The sequence below is a fragment of the Lytechinus pictus genome, chromosome 5, assembly GCF_037042905.1.
Source record: "Lytechinus pictus isolate F3 Inbred chromosome 5, Lp3.0, whole genome shotgun sequence".
NCBI classification, from domain to species: domain Eukaryota; kingdom Metazoa; phylum Echinodermata; class Echinoidea; order Temnopleuroida; family Toxopneustidae; genus Lytechinus; species Lytechinus pictus.
Genome location: NC_087249.1, coordinates 38,525,080 through 38,541,229, shown reverse-complemented (window position 1 = coordinate 38,541,229; position 16,150 = coordinate 38,525,080). Strand labels below are relative to the sequence as shown.

General features: G+C 38.7%; 1 protein-coding gene across 1 annotated transcript; it reads right to left on the bottom strand.

The window, feature by feature from the left end:
- Positions 1-1,467: 1,467 nt before the first annotated feature.
- On the bottom strand, positions 1,468-4,819 carry LOC129261443 (uncharacterized). Its single transcript, XM_054899504.2, has 2 exons — positions 4,803-4,819; positions 1,468-3,823 (listed from the first exon to the last, which is right to left on the bottom strand). The coding sequence occupies exons 1-2, from the start codon at positions 4,817-4,819 to the stop codon at positions 1,468-1,470; spliced, it is 2,373 nt and encodes a 790-aa protein (XP_054755479.2).
- Positions 4,820-16,150: the final 11,331 nt, after the last annotated feature.

Genomic DNA, 16,150 nt, shown 5'->3' with positions numbered 1-16,150 from the left:
AATTTAGTTTTATCCGGGGTCTTTATGAATTTCTCAGTTGGTTTAATAAGGACAAGTCATCCCCAACAAAAAGGTGATTCGAATTAAAAGAGAAAAATCCAACAAGCATAACACTGCAGAAAATTTCACCAAAATCGGATGTAAAATGAGAAAGTTATGACATTTTAAAGTTTCGCTTAATTTCACAAAACAGTTATATTCACATCCTGGTCGGTAAGCAAATTAGGAGACTGCCCGGGGGAGACTGATGACATTATCCACTATTTCTTTTGCATATTATTATATGAAATATTCTAATTTTCATTGTCAAGTGAAACAAATTGATTCCCCCCTGAACATGTGGAATTACCATTGTTTACTACTATATGGCTCAGTCAAGTTGGTCCTTATTGTCAAACCAGTAAAAAGTGAAATATTGTATAATTCAAACAATATCCCACCAAATTTAACCCACCTTTAAATAAGGCTCTGTTGTAATTTATTTTTGTGTGTCAATACCTGCATGATTTCCGTATGATTTCAACTGAATTCAAACACTAAATAACAAAGAACAAAATCTTTAACAACGAGACAAAGTAAAGTCCATACCTAACACGTCTTTTTCTACATTATGTTTAAAGTTTAGCAATATTTTGTGAAAACAGTTATATGCACATCGTCATGAATATTCAGTAGGTGGGCGGATGATGTCACATCCCCACTTTCCTTTTTCTTTTGTTATTACATGAATTAATAATAAATGTTTCATTATTTCATACATGTGTAAATGATGTGTCTCCATTATGATGAAATAAGTTGCGGCAATAAATAACTTATGCCCTTAATCAGTTGTCAATCCATTTGTTTTAGTTCTTGGTAGAAATTTTTTGAATAAACCTTATTTCATATAATAAAATACAAAAGAACAAGTGGGGATATGACATCATCAGCCCACCTAATGAATATTCATAAAGACATGCCTAGAACTGTTTCACCGGAAAAATGCAAATCTTTAAAATTCAATATTTTCGCTATTTGTTATCCGATTTTGATCAAATTTTCAGCATTTTGCTTTGTGAATTTTACTCTATTTATTTAGATATAAATATCTCTAGCCTGGACCATCCCTTTAATATGTATTTTTTTTTAATTATATCAGACAGATTATTTTTTTTGGGGGGTGGGGGAAGAGAGAGACAACAAACATTTATTTTGGGATGAAAGGCGGATGGTATAGAATTGGGATAGCTGGTGATATCACACCATGATTTTATTCATTCGTTTTGCGTTTTGAGGTACGCGAATTATATTATGCCAATTTAGCTGAGATAATCAAGTGGCACTCTTTGCCAAAATCTAGTTACTCGATAAATTTAAATGTAGTGGACGAGTGGTGAGTTGGTCAAGCACTCGATGAATTCAAACCTACAAAGATGAACTCAATCCGATATGTAGCTTGGGCTGTGGTGTAGGCCAGGAGGGGTGGAACTATATTATTATTGGCGGATGGACATGGACTGACCCTGATTGGCACGTGTGTGCTCCAGAAAAGTTGTTTACGTTTTCACGCACGAGGGTAAACAGGAAGTACAGTAGAACGAACGTCGTACGAGGATTCTTCACAAAAATGAAAAGATATTTAATATTCTGAGCAGAAGATGGCGGTGATCCAAATAAAGAAAACATGACAGTTGATTGATGACGGAGATGGACTGGAGAAGTCGAAGAGGAAGGTGGATAAAAAAGGGAGATGGTGGATGAGGGTGTTGGGTGAGGGAGATGAATGAGGGAGGTGGATGCAGGAGATGGATGAGGGAGGTGGATGAGGGAGGTGGATGCAGGAGATGGATGAGGGAGGTGGATGAGGGAGGGGAATGAGGGAGATGGATGAGAGAGGTGGATGAGGGAGATGGATGAGAGAGGTGGATGAGGGAGGTGGATGCAGGAGATGGATGAGGGAGATGGATAAGAGAGGTGGATGAGGGAGGTGGATGAGGGAGGGGGATGATGATTGCTGAGGGAGATGGATAAGGGAGATTGATGAGGGAGATTGCTGAGGGAGATGGATAAGAGAGAAGGATGAGGGAGGTGGATGAGGGAGGTGGACGAGGGAAGTGGACGAGGGAAGTGGACGAGGGAAGTGGATGAGGGAGGTGAATGAGGGAGATTGACGAGGGAGAAGGATGAGGGAGATGGATGATGGAGGTGAAGGAAGGAGATTGGTGGATGAGGGAGGTGGATGAGGAAGGTGGATGAGAAAGGTGGATGAGGGAGGCGGATGAGTGAGGTAGATGAGGGAGGTGGAGGAGGGATATGGATGAGGGAGATGGACAAGGGAGAAGGATGAGGAAGGTGGATGGGGGAGGTGGATGAGGGAGATGGATGAGGGAGATGGATGAGGGAGGTGGATGAGGGAGATGGCCGAGGGAGATGGATGAGGGAGATGGATGAGGGAGGTGGAAGAGGGATATGGATGAGGGAGATGGATGAGGGAGATGAATGAGGGAGATGGATGAGAGAGGTGGATGAGGGGGATGGATGAGGGAGGTGGATGAGGAGGATGGATGAGGGAGGTGGATGGTGGTCCGTGGAGATGGATGAGGAGGATGGCTGATGGAGATGGATGAATGAGGGGGGTGGAGGAGGGACATGGATGAGGAAGATGGACAAGGGAGAATGATGAGGGAGGTGGATGGGGGAGGTGGATGAGGATGGATGAGGAGGAATGGGATGAGGGAGGTGGATGAAGGAGGCGGATGAGGGAGATGGATGAGGAAGATGGATGAGGGAGGTGGAAGAGGGAGATGGATGAGGGAGGTGGATGAGGGAGATGAACGAGGGAGATGGATGAGAGGGTGGATGAGGGGGATGGATGAGGGAGGTGGATGAGGAGGATGGATGAGGGAGGTGGATGGTGGTCGTGGATATGGATGAGGAGGATGGTTGATGGAGATGGATGAATGAGGTATATGAGGGGGGTGGAGGAGGGACATGGATGAGGGAGATGGACAAGGGAGAATGATGAGGGAGTTGGATGGGGGAGGTGGATGAGGAGGATGGATGAGGAGGAATGGATGAGGGAGGTGGATGAAGGAGGCGGATGAGGGAGATGGATGAGGAAGATGGATGAGGGAGGTGGAAGAGGTAGATGGATGAGGGAGGTGGATGAGGGAGATGGATGAGAGAGGTGGATGAGGGAGGCAGATAAGGGAGATTGATGAGGGAGATGAATGAGGGAGATGGATGAGAGAGGTGGATGAGGGAGGCGGATAAGGAAGATGAATGAGGGAGATGGATGAGAGAGGTGGATGATGGAGGTTGATGAGGTAGGAGAATGAGGGAGATGGATGAGAGAGGTGGATGAGGGAGGTGGATGAGGGAGATGGATGATGGAGATGGATGAGGGAGATGGATGAAGGAGATGGATGAGAGAGGTGGATGAGGGAGGCGAATAAGGGAGAATGATAAGGGAGGTGGACGAGGGAGATGGATGAGGGAGATGGATGAGGGAGGTGAATGAGGGAGATGGATGAGAGAGGTGGATGAGGGGGATGGATGAGGGAGGTGGATGAGTGAGGTATATGAGGGGGGTGGATGAGGGAGGTGGATGAGGGAGGTGGATGAGGGAGATGGATGAGGGAGATGGATGAGGGAGATGGATGAGGGAGATGGATGAGGGAAGTGGATGAGGGAGATGGATGAGAGAGGTTGATGAGGGAGAATGATGAGGGAGGTGGATGGGGGAGGTGGATGAGGGAGATGGATGAGGGAGATGGATGAGGGAGATGGATGAGGGAGATGAATGAGGGAGATGGATGAGAGAGGTGGATTAGTTTTTCTCTTACTATAAAAAAAAATACTAAAGATTTCATCTAACTGGAAGGAAAAAGTATGAATTTCATTTTGGATAAATTATTTGATTACCATTCATTTATTCTAAAGCACTTAAATAAATGACACAATATACATCATACAAAATCACTATTATATATTGTACCCCCCCCCCCCCAAAAAAAAAAAATATAAACACAATATCAACCAGACAAAAATAAAGGAGAAGTAGTTGATAACATAGTATGCTATGACAGAAGCATATTTCTGTCAGGTCTTTTCCCTAAATGCCCAGAATCACCATGAAGTAGTGACGTATTAAAATACAATGCATACTGTATATTGTCTGTTCATTTCAGTCGTTGTGATTAGCTGAATTGTTTATTATATTAACCAATTCTTTATAAAGTGGAAAATCATTTATGCATTGAAAATATGACCATCCAACCGGTGGACATTATACTAAAACATCATAATCATACAAGTCAAATGTTGATGGCAAAAATTGGCACAAAATTAAGTCACAACTGTCACAAGTGATAAAAAAAATGATCAAAATTGGATCAAAATCATGAGCTGCCTGCTAGGCGCATCCAGGTCATATTAGACCATGTGATGGTAAGCTTGATTTTAGCGATGGATTGTACATTGTAGTCAAAGCAATCAATCATAGAAAAATGTTCTACGATCATTGCTAAGTTTTGTGTTACGGGCCCCAGGGTTAACTTTAAATACCAAACTTTTATGGAGTGCTAGTTATCAGCCCATTCACCAAGTAAAACTTAGTATTATCTTGCTGCAAAAAGTTGTCTAAAAAATCAATTGAGTTGTGAAATTGGAAAAATGGGAATGTGCAAAATATAATAAATTTTAATGAAATTAAAATTGTCACGAATAGGACAGAAATACTATGAAACACAGCATTCCATAGAAGTGCGGTTTAAAATTCTAGTTTAGACTAGGGTTGAACCTAAATTTAATTATCATAATACCAAGTGGGTTTAGCCATGGTGGTGTTGGACAATCTGATAACTGGACCACCTGCTATAAAGCAGACAAAGTGGATACAAGCCTTTGCAAGTGTCCCCAGTGCCTTCTCTTGCAACAGATTCAAGGCAAACTCCAACTGAGAGTGATCAAAATTTTTGTCTTTTTTAATGACACAATTTGAGATTGATTCCCATTTGAGTCTGCTATGAATATATTGCAGCTCTTTCAATTAGGCATAATGATAATAATAATAATATATAGCATTTATGACATGCCAATTACCTATTTTCCTATTCAATAGCGCACTATACATTACCCCGGCTTTAGCTCCAGCTGTGAAAGGCGCTTGCTACATTCAAATAATTAATTCTGCGGCTTTTTATATCACTGCCACCAGATGGGGGGGGGTATTTCATGAAGTATTTTCTCTGATAAATGTCCGCACTGAATAAACATGAAATAGTTGATTTCCTGAAAAGCACTGGTCTCTGATGGTTACTATGTCAACTGTCAAAGAATGAAGTCCTACACCGTGCTGACAACTTTCATGAAATAATCCCCAGGTTTTCTGAACTCACCTTCATGTCTGTCTATGATTCCAGCTAACTCATCGATGGCGTTGATCTCGATCTCCTCTGCGAGGTATTCTAAGGCGGTCGGTGACAGGAGTTCACTAGGAGTAAGGAGGACATCGTTGATCTGTACAATTACTGCAGGACTACTGGAAGACTACAGATCAAGATTAACAAGAGAATTATTCGTCAGGAGATTGAAGGCATGGTTTGGAATAAAAGAATAAGCATTAACACAGAGATGCCAAGTTCAAAGACCAGTGATGATAAGATTTTCTGTGACTCAGCGCAAGATCATAGGCATTGTGTAAAATGTATATGGGGATAGGCTGTGATATATGCGTGAGAAAGAGATTTGAGCTCGGGATGAGCAGCAGAGGCCCTATTAAACGCAGGAGTCTCACCTGCAATATGTGAGACTTGGCAAGTCTGTATCATTGTCTGGGTGGTGACAGCTCGCGAGACCGAGGGCCCACAAGACCGAGGGCCCGCGAGACCGAAGGCCCGCGAGACCAACTTTTTTCCCCCTTCATCGGGTTCCGCGGTCGAGTGGTTTAAGGCGCCTCGTTGCAGCGGCGTAACAGTGCCTGTTATCTGAGGGGGGAGGGGGCAGAGCCAAATATTTCCCAGTAATTCCGTCTAGAGTTAGTGCATGGAGCTATGTTAATAGCTCTATGGTTAGTGGCATAACTAGGATTTCAGTTTAGGGGGCAGTAGTGAGCACGAGAAGCGCGTTCGGGGGGGTGCAGGGAGGGGAGTGTACCCCCCCCCCCCGCGAGAAGCGCGGAAGGCCGATGTTCCTTTGAATTGTTCTTTATCTGCTCTCACTCATCTTAGCACGTCCTCTGCCTGTTATCGGAGGGGGAGGGGGGGCAGAGCAAAAAAATTCCCGGTAACTATAAGTCCAGAATCAGTGGCTTTGCTAGGATTTCATTTTAGGGGGCGGTAGTGAGCACGCGAAGTGTGCGAAACACTTAACAATGAGCGCATGAAAGGCGCTCCATATTATAAGGGGAGTTTTCTCCCTCCCCGACCGCGCGAAGCACGGAAGCTCCGACGTTTTCTTCGAATTGTTCCTTGCCCGCTCCTGCTCTACATTCTCTGCCTGTTAACGGAAAGGGGGGAGAAAAATTTCGAATTGCGGAAGCTCCGAAATTTCTTTGAATCGTTCCTTGTCTGCATCCGCTCTAATTCTTACGTTTTCTGCCTGAAATGGGGAGGGGCACAGCCAAAAATGTCCTGTTAACTAAGTCTAAAATTAGTGGCGAAGCTAGGATTTAATTCAAGGGGATGGTAGTCAGCACGCGAAGCGTGTGAAACACTTACTGAGCGCGCAAAATGCGTTCCCGGGGGGGGTGCATGGAGGGAGAAGCTGTGACGATCCCTTGAACTATTCCTTGACTGCTCTCGCTCGTCTTACGTTCTCCTATACCTTATTTTCTCGCTCATGTTTCCCCCCCTTTTTTTGGGGGGGTGGCGTTTTTTTTTTTTATACGAGGGTGTAATCAATTAATAAATATAATTGTTCATTTATTCATTCATTCATTCATTCAACTGTTCATGTTTTAATATCATTTTTTTTAAGATAACTTTTCAGCTTCTGCCGGGGTATTATTAGACTGGGATTGGTTTGCAAAAATGCTTTTCATAATACTACGAAATCAGACACCCATCCCCTCTCTCACTTCATCGTCTAACGAAATCATACCCTAGTCTCTGAAGAAATCTACACAACCGAGGTGAAACCAAAAAATGTTACAATTAGACTGATGAACCCAAATACAATGGCGCCGCATCCGAAGTGGGCTGTTGCAAATTTCAAGAAATTTTTTCAGAAATATCCTAACCATATTTTGCATAGAAACGCACACACTCATCCCACACACTGATAGACACAGAGCACATTCAAATAAATTGGATATTCTTCCAAGTTTTTTTCCTCTGTACTTTTCTCACAGCTCTTTTTACTTTCAATTTCTCCTATCGTTCCTCTTGATCCCACCTCTCTCCTTCTCTGTTCTCTTTAATTATGTTAACATCTTATTCCTAAATAATTTCGCTTCTTTTTTTTTCTTTGTGATTTTTGTCTATACGTCTTTTCTCTATGCTGTAGGTGAACTCGGCACTTCTATTAATATATTTTCCTCCCTTTTACGGCCATTTTTATGATTATTTACCTCATCTACCAATTTTTCTTCATCTGGATTTCTCTTTTCCTCTTTCCTCTCTCTCTCTCTTATGTCCTTCCTCTTTCACGCTTCCTCTACATTAATAATATCAATAAAAATATCAACAATCGTATGATGATAATGATAATAATGGTGAATAATAACTACAATAGAAACAAATATTAGGTTTCTCATTTTTAATTGCTTTAAAAAGAGTTTTCACTTTTACTCTATATCTGACAATCTTCATGTTCCAGTGCTAAGAACTTTGCAACCGAAAACCATTATACTCTCACTGGCCGAGCGGTACCCCTTCCAGAAGAAGGACCCCCACTCTATCAAGAACCTCCAAAAGATTCCCATTTTCCCATAAGAAATGCCCCTTTACAAACGCGTTCAGTGGTCTTTTCTTTATATCTTACAAATACAACGACCCGTTTTCTTTTACACTGCTTTTGTTCATCTATAGATAAGCCCCGTCATTTTTAATGATTAAGAAGTGTCAGTGAAATTAGGCAACGTAAGTTCATACTGTAAGTAGCTAGTGGAAACACGCTGCACCCTCCCCCTAGAGAGCCGTTTCGTGCGCGCAGTATGTGTTTCGCACGATTCGCGTGCTCACCACCGCTAAAATGAAATCCTTGCAACGCCACTGATTCTAAGTTTAGTTACTGGGAATTATTTGGCTCCCCCTATAACAGGCAGAGAATGTAAGAGGAGCGGGAGCAGACAAGGAATGATTTACAGGAACGTCGGATCGAGCTTCCACGCTTCTTGCGGGGGACACTCCCCCTCCCTGCACCCCCAAGGGAGCGCGCTTCCCATGGTCACTATCGCCCCTAAACTGAAATCCTAGCTATGTCACTAATTCTAGACGGAGTTACCGCGAAAAATTTGGCTATGGCCTCCCCCTCTGATAACAGGCATACGCCGCTGCAACGAGGCGCCTTAAACCACTCTGCACCTGATGAGGGAAAATAATTCTTTTTTTTAAGTCGGTCTCGCGGGCCTTCGGTCAAGTGGTCAGACCCTGCCTGGGTGGCATGGTTATTATGATCTTGTAAATGAATTCCCCTTCCTTTTGGTAAGGCAGAAGAGTGTATTTTTTCCCACAGAAAATCCTTAAGCTGACGCCTTTATACAAGCTGCGCAGCAATTAAAAATTGTGTTTGCAGCCAACATTTAGAAATATATCATTATTTCATATAAATCATTATTTATTTGTACTTTTGATAATTCAACTCAGTTGATTTCATATTGTTTAAGAGCTCCTGCAATTTCCTTCAATAAAAGAACCAAAAAATGAATAAACTACGTAAGAAAATAATTTCCATATAAAATTTGTTTTAAAATACATTTGTTGAGAATCTGAAACAGTCTGAAACAAGGCAAAAGCGATTTTGTGTCTCGCCCACTTATGAAAATAACCAGAAATATTGTGATTGTATCAAAACTTCATTGTGAAATGACTGGGATGGAATAACACTTGTCATAGGAGCCTTGCACGTAAACTTTAATGTTGACCTGAAAATGACCTTTGACTTTACCATGTGACCTCTGACTGCAGCATAACATGCAGGTCGCCTAAGTACATCTATCATCCAAGTTTTGTTGAAAAGTGACTTACGGTTGCAGAGTTAGGTGTCATAAGAGAGTCTTGCATGTAAACTTTAACGTTGACCTGAAAATGACCTTTGACCTTATCATGTGACCTCTGACTGCAGCATAACATGCAGGTCCCCCAAGTCCATCTACCATCCAAGTTTGGTTGAAAAGCGACTTACGGTTGCGGAGTTAGGTGTCATAAGAGAGTCTTACATGTAAACTTTAACGTTGACCTGAAAATGACCTTTGACCTTTTCATGTGACCTCCGACTGCAGCATAACATGCAGGTCCTTAAAGTCCATCTACCATCCAAGTTTGATCGAAAAGTGACTTACGGTTGCGGAGTTAGGTGTCATAAGAGAGTCTTGCATGTAAACTTTAACGTTGACCTGCATGTAAACTTTAACATTGACCTGAAAATGACCTTTGACCTTACCATGTGACCTCCAACTGCGGCATAACATGCAGGTCCCCCAAGTCCATCTACCATCCAAGTTTGGTTGAAAAGCAACTTACGGTTGTGGAGTTATGTGTCATTAGGTTTGTGACGGACGGACAACGGACGACATTTGGATCCCTAAGTCTCGCCTTCACCTCTGGTGGGCGAGACAAAAACTACCCATTGATCAATTGCTAAATTTTATATTACAGGCCTTGGAAGCTACATGTAGTGTTACCTGGTAAGTTTTATCTGAGGGTCCCATGTTGAAATCAAAGAACTGACCATCCAAGATGGCTGCCATGATCACTCCTAACTTGTATAATCTGTAGTAAAGACAAAATGAAAAAAAAAAAATTCAAAGTGATGAAACGGTTATGCAATTCAAATCTAAGCATTTGACCATGGATTTTACTCTTTCTTCCCTATTTCTGACCCTTAGGAGTTATGAATGTGAAATGGAGAATACCAACAGTAGAAAATCCATGGAAACCTTGTTTGAATGAATTTACCATTTGCAGGAATATGTCCTATAAGAGATCAGAATTTGTTTATTTTGCTAATTTCTTATATTTTTTTTTCCTTGAATAATTTGTATTCCTGGTATCAACATTTATCATCCTTTGGCAAGGCTTCAACCCACACTTTGACACTGACTAATAATCAAGGTGTAATATGGGTGCCGGGCTGCAAAAACCAATGCTCCACAGGGAGTGGAGAAAGTGCTTACATTGTGTGCTGGCAAGCAAGAATCCAATAACCAAGCTTATATTATATCTTTAAAGTGATAAAACAAACACATTGTCCAGATACATTTTTACATGCCATTTCTACTTTTTCTTTATTGTTAGAAAACAATCATATTTTTGCATGAATATTTCTATTACTGATCCCTTTATTTTTATCCTAAAATCATTTGAAAGAATGGAATAATTCAGAGTCATGATAGTGGAATCAAAACTTGGATGGATTATCATCCAATGATACTGTACAGAATAAACAGTATTTTACCAAGAGAGGGAGACATTTACATTTGCCCTAATCACTTGATCAACAAGGCAAGAGGAAACTTCATGTCAACACAGTGATAAAACATATTGAGCTGAACTAGGCTAGACGAATTGGTTTTGTGGCTTGGCCAGCTGTTAAGAATTGGGAAAAATTTTAATATTTACACAAATGAATCAGACATAACAATAATATGAAAATATTATTACCCCTGTATATATATGTACATGACTGAATTTAAACATTGTTTCATGTACTTTTTAGAAAGCCCACCGTAAGTACATGTAAACAAAACAAGACAAAATCTACCTATTCCATGAATTCATTAAATACACATTCCATTTGGCTGGAGGCCGATTTCCCTTGCATAAAACACAGATCTTTAGACAGAAAATGACTGTAGATTGAACTTTATTTGATATTCTTTATAGAGCCTCAGCTTGTTTCATGCACCAATAGATTTTACATTCATAACGATAAGTCACCCATGTCCCGCTGCCCACGGCCATAAATGAAAGAATGTCTGGATTGGTATTTGTTTGTGCATTAATTTACATGCATATAGTTGTCAAGGTAGTATAACCAGGGCTCTTTAGACTACAAAGCTTGCGACAAATACCAGCATTTGAACAAAATGAATACAGGCCAAGTCATCATTGGTAGACGTAGATGAGAATCAAGGTATTAAATTTCACTTATAAACATCATTCTATGTCATTTCACTATCCTGCATGCTGAACAGCAAGGTTTAAAGAGGAAATATACTGACAATAAACATAGAAGAAAATAGAGAAAAACATCTTCGAAGACAACTAAAATCAATAAAAAATTATATGGATTTTTCAAAGACTTGATTTTTTGAGACATCAAATGCGATCAGTTGCCCCATACATGCCTTACACCTCATGAAATGTAATTCATAATTGCCATTTTTTAATGGTCGATGATGACTGAAAATATTTTTTTATTGAAGTGGTATGAAATATTTATGATATAATGAATGTACAAGCAACATCAGTCTCAATTTTCAGGAAAATTGCATGTTATGGAATTTATTTCATCTAATCAACAGAGGAGTTGCTTGCGAGTACTCAGTAGTCATAAAACTAAAATAAATAAAAAAAACATACCTCTTTTGATCTCTGATGGATTTCACTAAATCTTTACCAACATTAACTTTTGGTAGATTTCCTTTTATTAACACTTGGGTTAATACAAGCATTATACAAGAAAATCTAAACTATTGTCATCAATAATCTTTAAATAATTGTGACATTTGGAGAAAACCTAATTACAACAATGTCTTAGACAGAAGAGATTTGATTTGATGTATTTATTTTCACATTCCAATAACAAAAGTATATACAAGTGTAATCATTTTTTTTTTCTTAGCATGACATAACAATATTAGCAAATGACATAACAAATAACATATGCATATATACAATCTAACAATGTAATTGAAATATATTTATACCTGATAAATTTCTTTTTTTTAATTATAAAAACAAATAGCAGAAAAAATTATATATATACATATATCGACATATTAAATACATTTTGAAATGTGGGAAACCTTCATTATAGGGGCAATTCCATAAAATGATCAACTTTTTTGTACATCCCACCCCCATTTTTCTCAAGTTTTACTTCACTCCATTAAACATAAACTGATTGATCATATTCATTTGGGAGCATTGCAGATTGTCAAAAGAACCAGATATCAGAGACAGAAAATTTCATGAAGGTCCCACATATACATGTGCGGAAATCATAGGGGGGGGGACAGGGGGAAGCATCCCCCCTCCCCAAAATAGTAGGGGGTGACACAATATCAAATGTCCCCCCTACTATTTTTGGTCTTTTATGATGGAGAAAAATACATCATTCACAATCAAAATAATACCTGGCCTGGGTTAAAATGACCTTACATTTTTGGTGATAACCTTTTTTTTTTTTGCTTGTCAATTTTTGTTAAAGTGACCTTACATTTTGGGTGATAACCTTTTTTTCCTTTTTTTTTTTGCTTGTCAAATTTTCCAGCCCCTGGTTTGCGCCCATGCACATATAGGGGGTCTGATGTACATATCTTATGGAATTGCCCATAGATAACCACACTTGTCATGTTTTCCCCCAACATTTTATCAATATCTTGCGCATTCTTTGCAATAATAATACGGAAGAAAAATATAAATATTAGGTTCGTATTTGCAAACTTTACAGTTATTTGCACATCAGCAAAGTTTTCTTCACTTTATCTTGGTACAAACAAACCTCCACGATTGTCCCTCTCCTACTTTTCACGATTATCATTAATGTTAATTATAATTATGTCAACAGGATGTTATTAAGCATTATATCTACTTCAGAGAAATGGACAATATTTTATGATATATCAACAAGTCACATTTAACATCTCCACGCAAAGCAAACAATGGGTCTGCTTTTTAAACAACAATAATGGTGATTAATCTACCAGGAACTCCATTCTCCTTGATGACAGAGAACGGGTCCAACGTTCAAAGGATATTAAAATACCTCCAACTATTCACCAGGCATTTTTCTTTCTTCAAAGAATAAAAACAACAGACCATTCACACTACACATAAGAAATTGAGACTTTGAGGATAACAATAAGTTGATGTTCTGTGGAATACAAACTAAAGTGCAGGGAACGATTCGTGGAATATAGTCAGTGATTTATTATTTCTTTCATTTTCACTGACAGTACAAGCTGCTGACTCCATCCTTGCATATGACTGGCTTAGAACAAATTACTCAGTGAATATTTGTTTCACGAAACACCCCCCCCCCCCTGGAATAGAACCTGACAGTGATTCTTTGGGAAGCCTATTTCGAAATATAAATATTGTATTTTTGTGTCAATTGAAATATTCCAATACAAAATTCAATGTATAACAGTATTTCTTACAGATTTTATGTATTTCCGTTTTGAAAAACAGTTTATTCATTGCCTCCTTTTGTATACTATTTTTATATTTATATAAATACAATTTTCAGAACATACAAAGTGTATGACATTGTTTCCTCGTTGTATATGAATTCTGTATGTCTGAAAGGGGTTAAGTCCTGACTTGGTAGCTACTTGTTACATGTACTGTTTGCCTTGGTGCGAGTTGATCTACTTGGTTACTATTTGAATATCAGGCATATGATGTGTACTTGAGATGTGTGGTAATTAGTGGTAGTAATAAATGTGGTCTTTGAAATGCAAAGACCCAAACAAATGCACACAATTCCACGTTTCGAATTTCAAGAAATGTATCATTCAAATTATTCTCTCCACCAATGAATTCAATTTTTTTTTAAATTCAAATTTGACCCCTTTAATATGTGCAAAACCTACCTTAATTTTCATAAATTTTCTACATTTTCATAACAAATCATACAGGCTTGGTTGATGCAACCTGGCAAATGACACATATGAAAATTGTACATTTCATGAGCAGAGCTAGGACACTAATACCTGGCCTACCCTAATTGTTTCAAGGCGCGGATCCAGAATCAGAATTTTACGGGTTGAGATCTTGTAAAAAATGAAGACCATTTTGGCTCCCCTCAAAAAAATTGACAAGCAAAAAAAGCATTAAAAATACCCCCCCCCCCCCGATCCGCACTTGTTTTCCCTCTGCTATTAAGGGAAAACAGCAAAATATTGTTCTTATATTTTGGTGGTTTTTTGGTGGAGTGGAGGGGGCTTATCTTTGAGGATTTCTGACAACCTCATCCCCTAAAAAAATCACAATTTAGGATATATTATCTTGTTTGAAGTATGCTAGTTTGAAGCTAATTAGCCAATAGCAAGTGTACTTAATGTAGGCTTATACAGCAAAAATATTGTTCCATGCTCACATTCAGGAAAAGTTCACGGGGCATCTAAATAAGTGGGGGCGTAACCAGGCTCTTACAATATATGTAAGCATTAAGTATTATGACAACTTATTATTTCCTTGTTGCTAATGTTTATGAAAGGAAACATGAGCATTTGTTTCATTTTTGTCAGCTTGTGGAAATTCCTGTGAGAATCCAATCTGGGGCCCTGTTTCATAAAGTCTACATGTAGTTATAATAGCAAATGCACAATCTATATATCAAGTTTACTATGAGCCAATCAAATTGTATGATTTCAGTAGCTTTTAACTGTTGTTGCAAATTTGTTAAAACAAGTTTTATGAAACTGGGCCCCAGATGGGTTGGCCAATAACACTCAAGAGGACTATATACAGCATGACCATAATATCTGATTCATTTTAAAACAAACATAGAGCAAGATTGAATCAAACTTCAAGTGTAAAGTACATAGCCTACATGTACAACTCTTATCAATCAAATTCACAGAAAACTTGTATCACTTGATGTACATTCATTCATTTCAGTTTCTACTTAAAGACATGCATGTTGGCCTGGACTGAAAGTGAAAATAAGCACACTAAGTTTAATGGGGGAGTTTCATAGAGATGTATACTAATTACGCTAGAGTGCGGAGTCGCCATAGGCACGCGTACTTAACGTCTGTGATTGCGCGGAGCATGGTCGGCCATTGCTCAATAGGTCTAGATTCGCAAAAGTACCCGGATGTACCCATAGCTCGTACGTTGTAACGCTGTGAAAAGGGATGCTGTCTCTGGCTTTTATCTTAAAGAAAGGAATCAAATCTAATTACAATTGAAAATATGAATGACAAATTGCATGTCAATAAACTATTAGTGTGTTTACATGGGGATTATGCTATTAATTTGTCTTTTTATCTGGATTCTCGGGATGAAATTCTCTATTTATAGTGCATTTACGATTACCTGCCACATGCCTATTATAAATAATAATAGATAACAATATTGATAATAATGACATAGATAAGTAGAAAAAAATAAAACATACAACATTAAAAGTAAATCATTTCAAAAGACAGTGAATTAGCCCATCTTCTCTGGACTTCCCTATCTTTGGCTTTAATGATACATCATCCTTTGGCACCGTCATTCCTTCGTCCACACGATTCCGTGTTCTCATGATCAATTTGTTTATGATGGATATAATTTTGTAAGTTTGATTCATTTTAACTCTATTCGTTTCACTCTACTTCAACTAATTTTTTTTTCATTTTCATTCAAACATAATACAAAGTAATATAAATCGGATAGGCCCTACGATTTTACAGATGAACATTCTTATCTCGTCACAAAAAAAAACCAGTAGGCCTATAAAATTGAGCATAAATGGCCAACTATACATGTAACTTGCATTTGTATGAAGTATATAGTTTTTTTAAATGTACAATAATTTGTATAAGTGTTTTGATCTTTGATTACTATTTTATTATCAAGTATAGAATATTTAAAGGGCATCTTATTAATTTTACATCATGGTTAGCCTCCCGTTACACCATCAATGGTAAAACTATATTGGGTTTTCAGTGCACTTGTTATTTTTTTTCTCATAGGAACATGATAAATTCCCTAAATCTGCAGGCCTATATTTTAATATTCATCCCTTCCAAATCATTAGAAAATAAAAGTCATAAAAATTAATGTAGCGA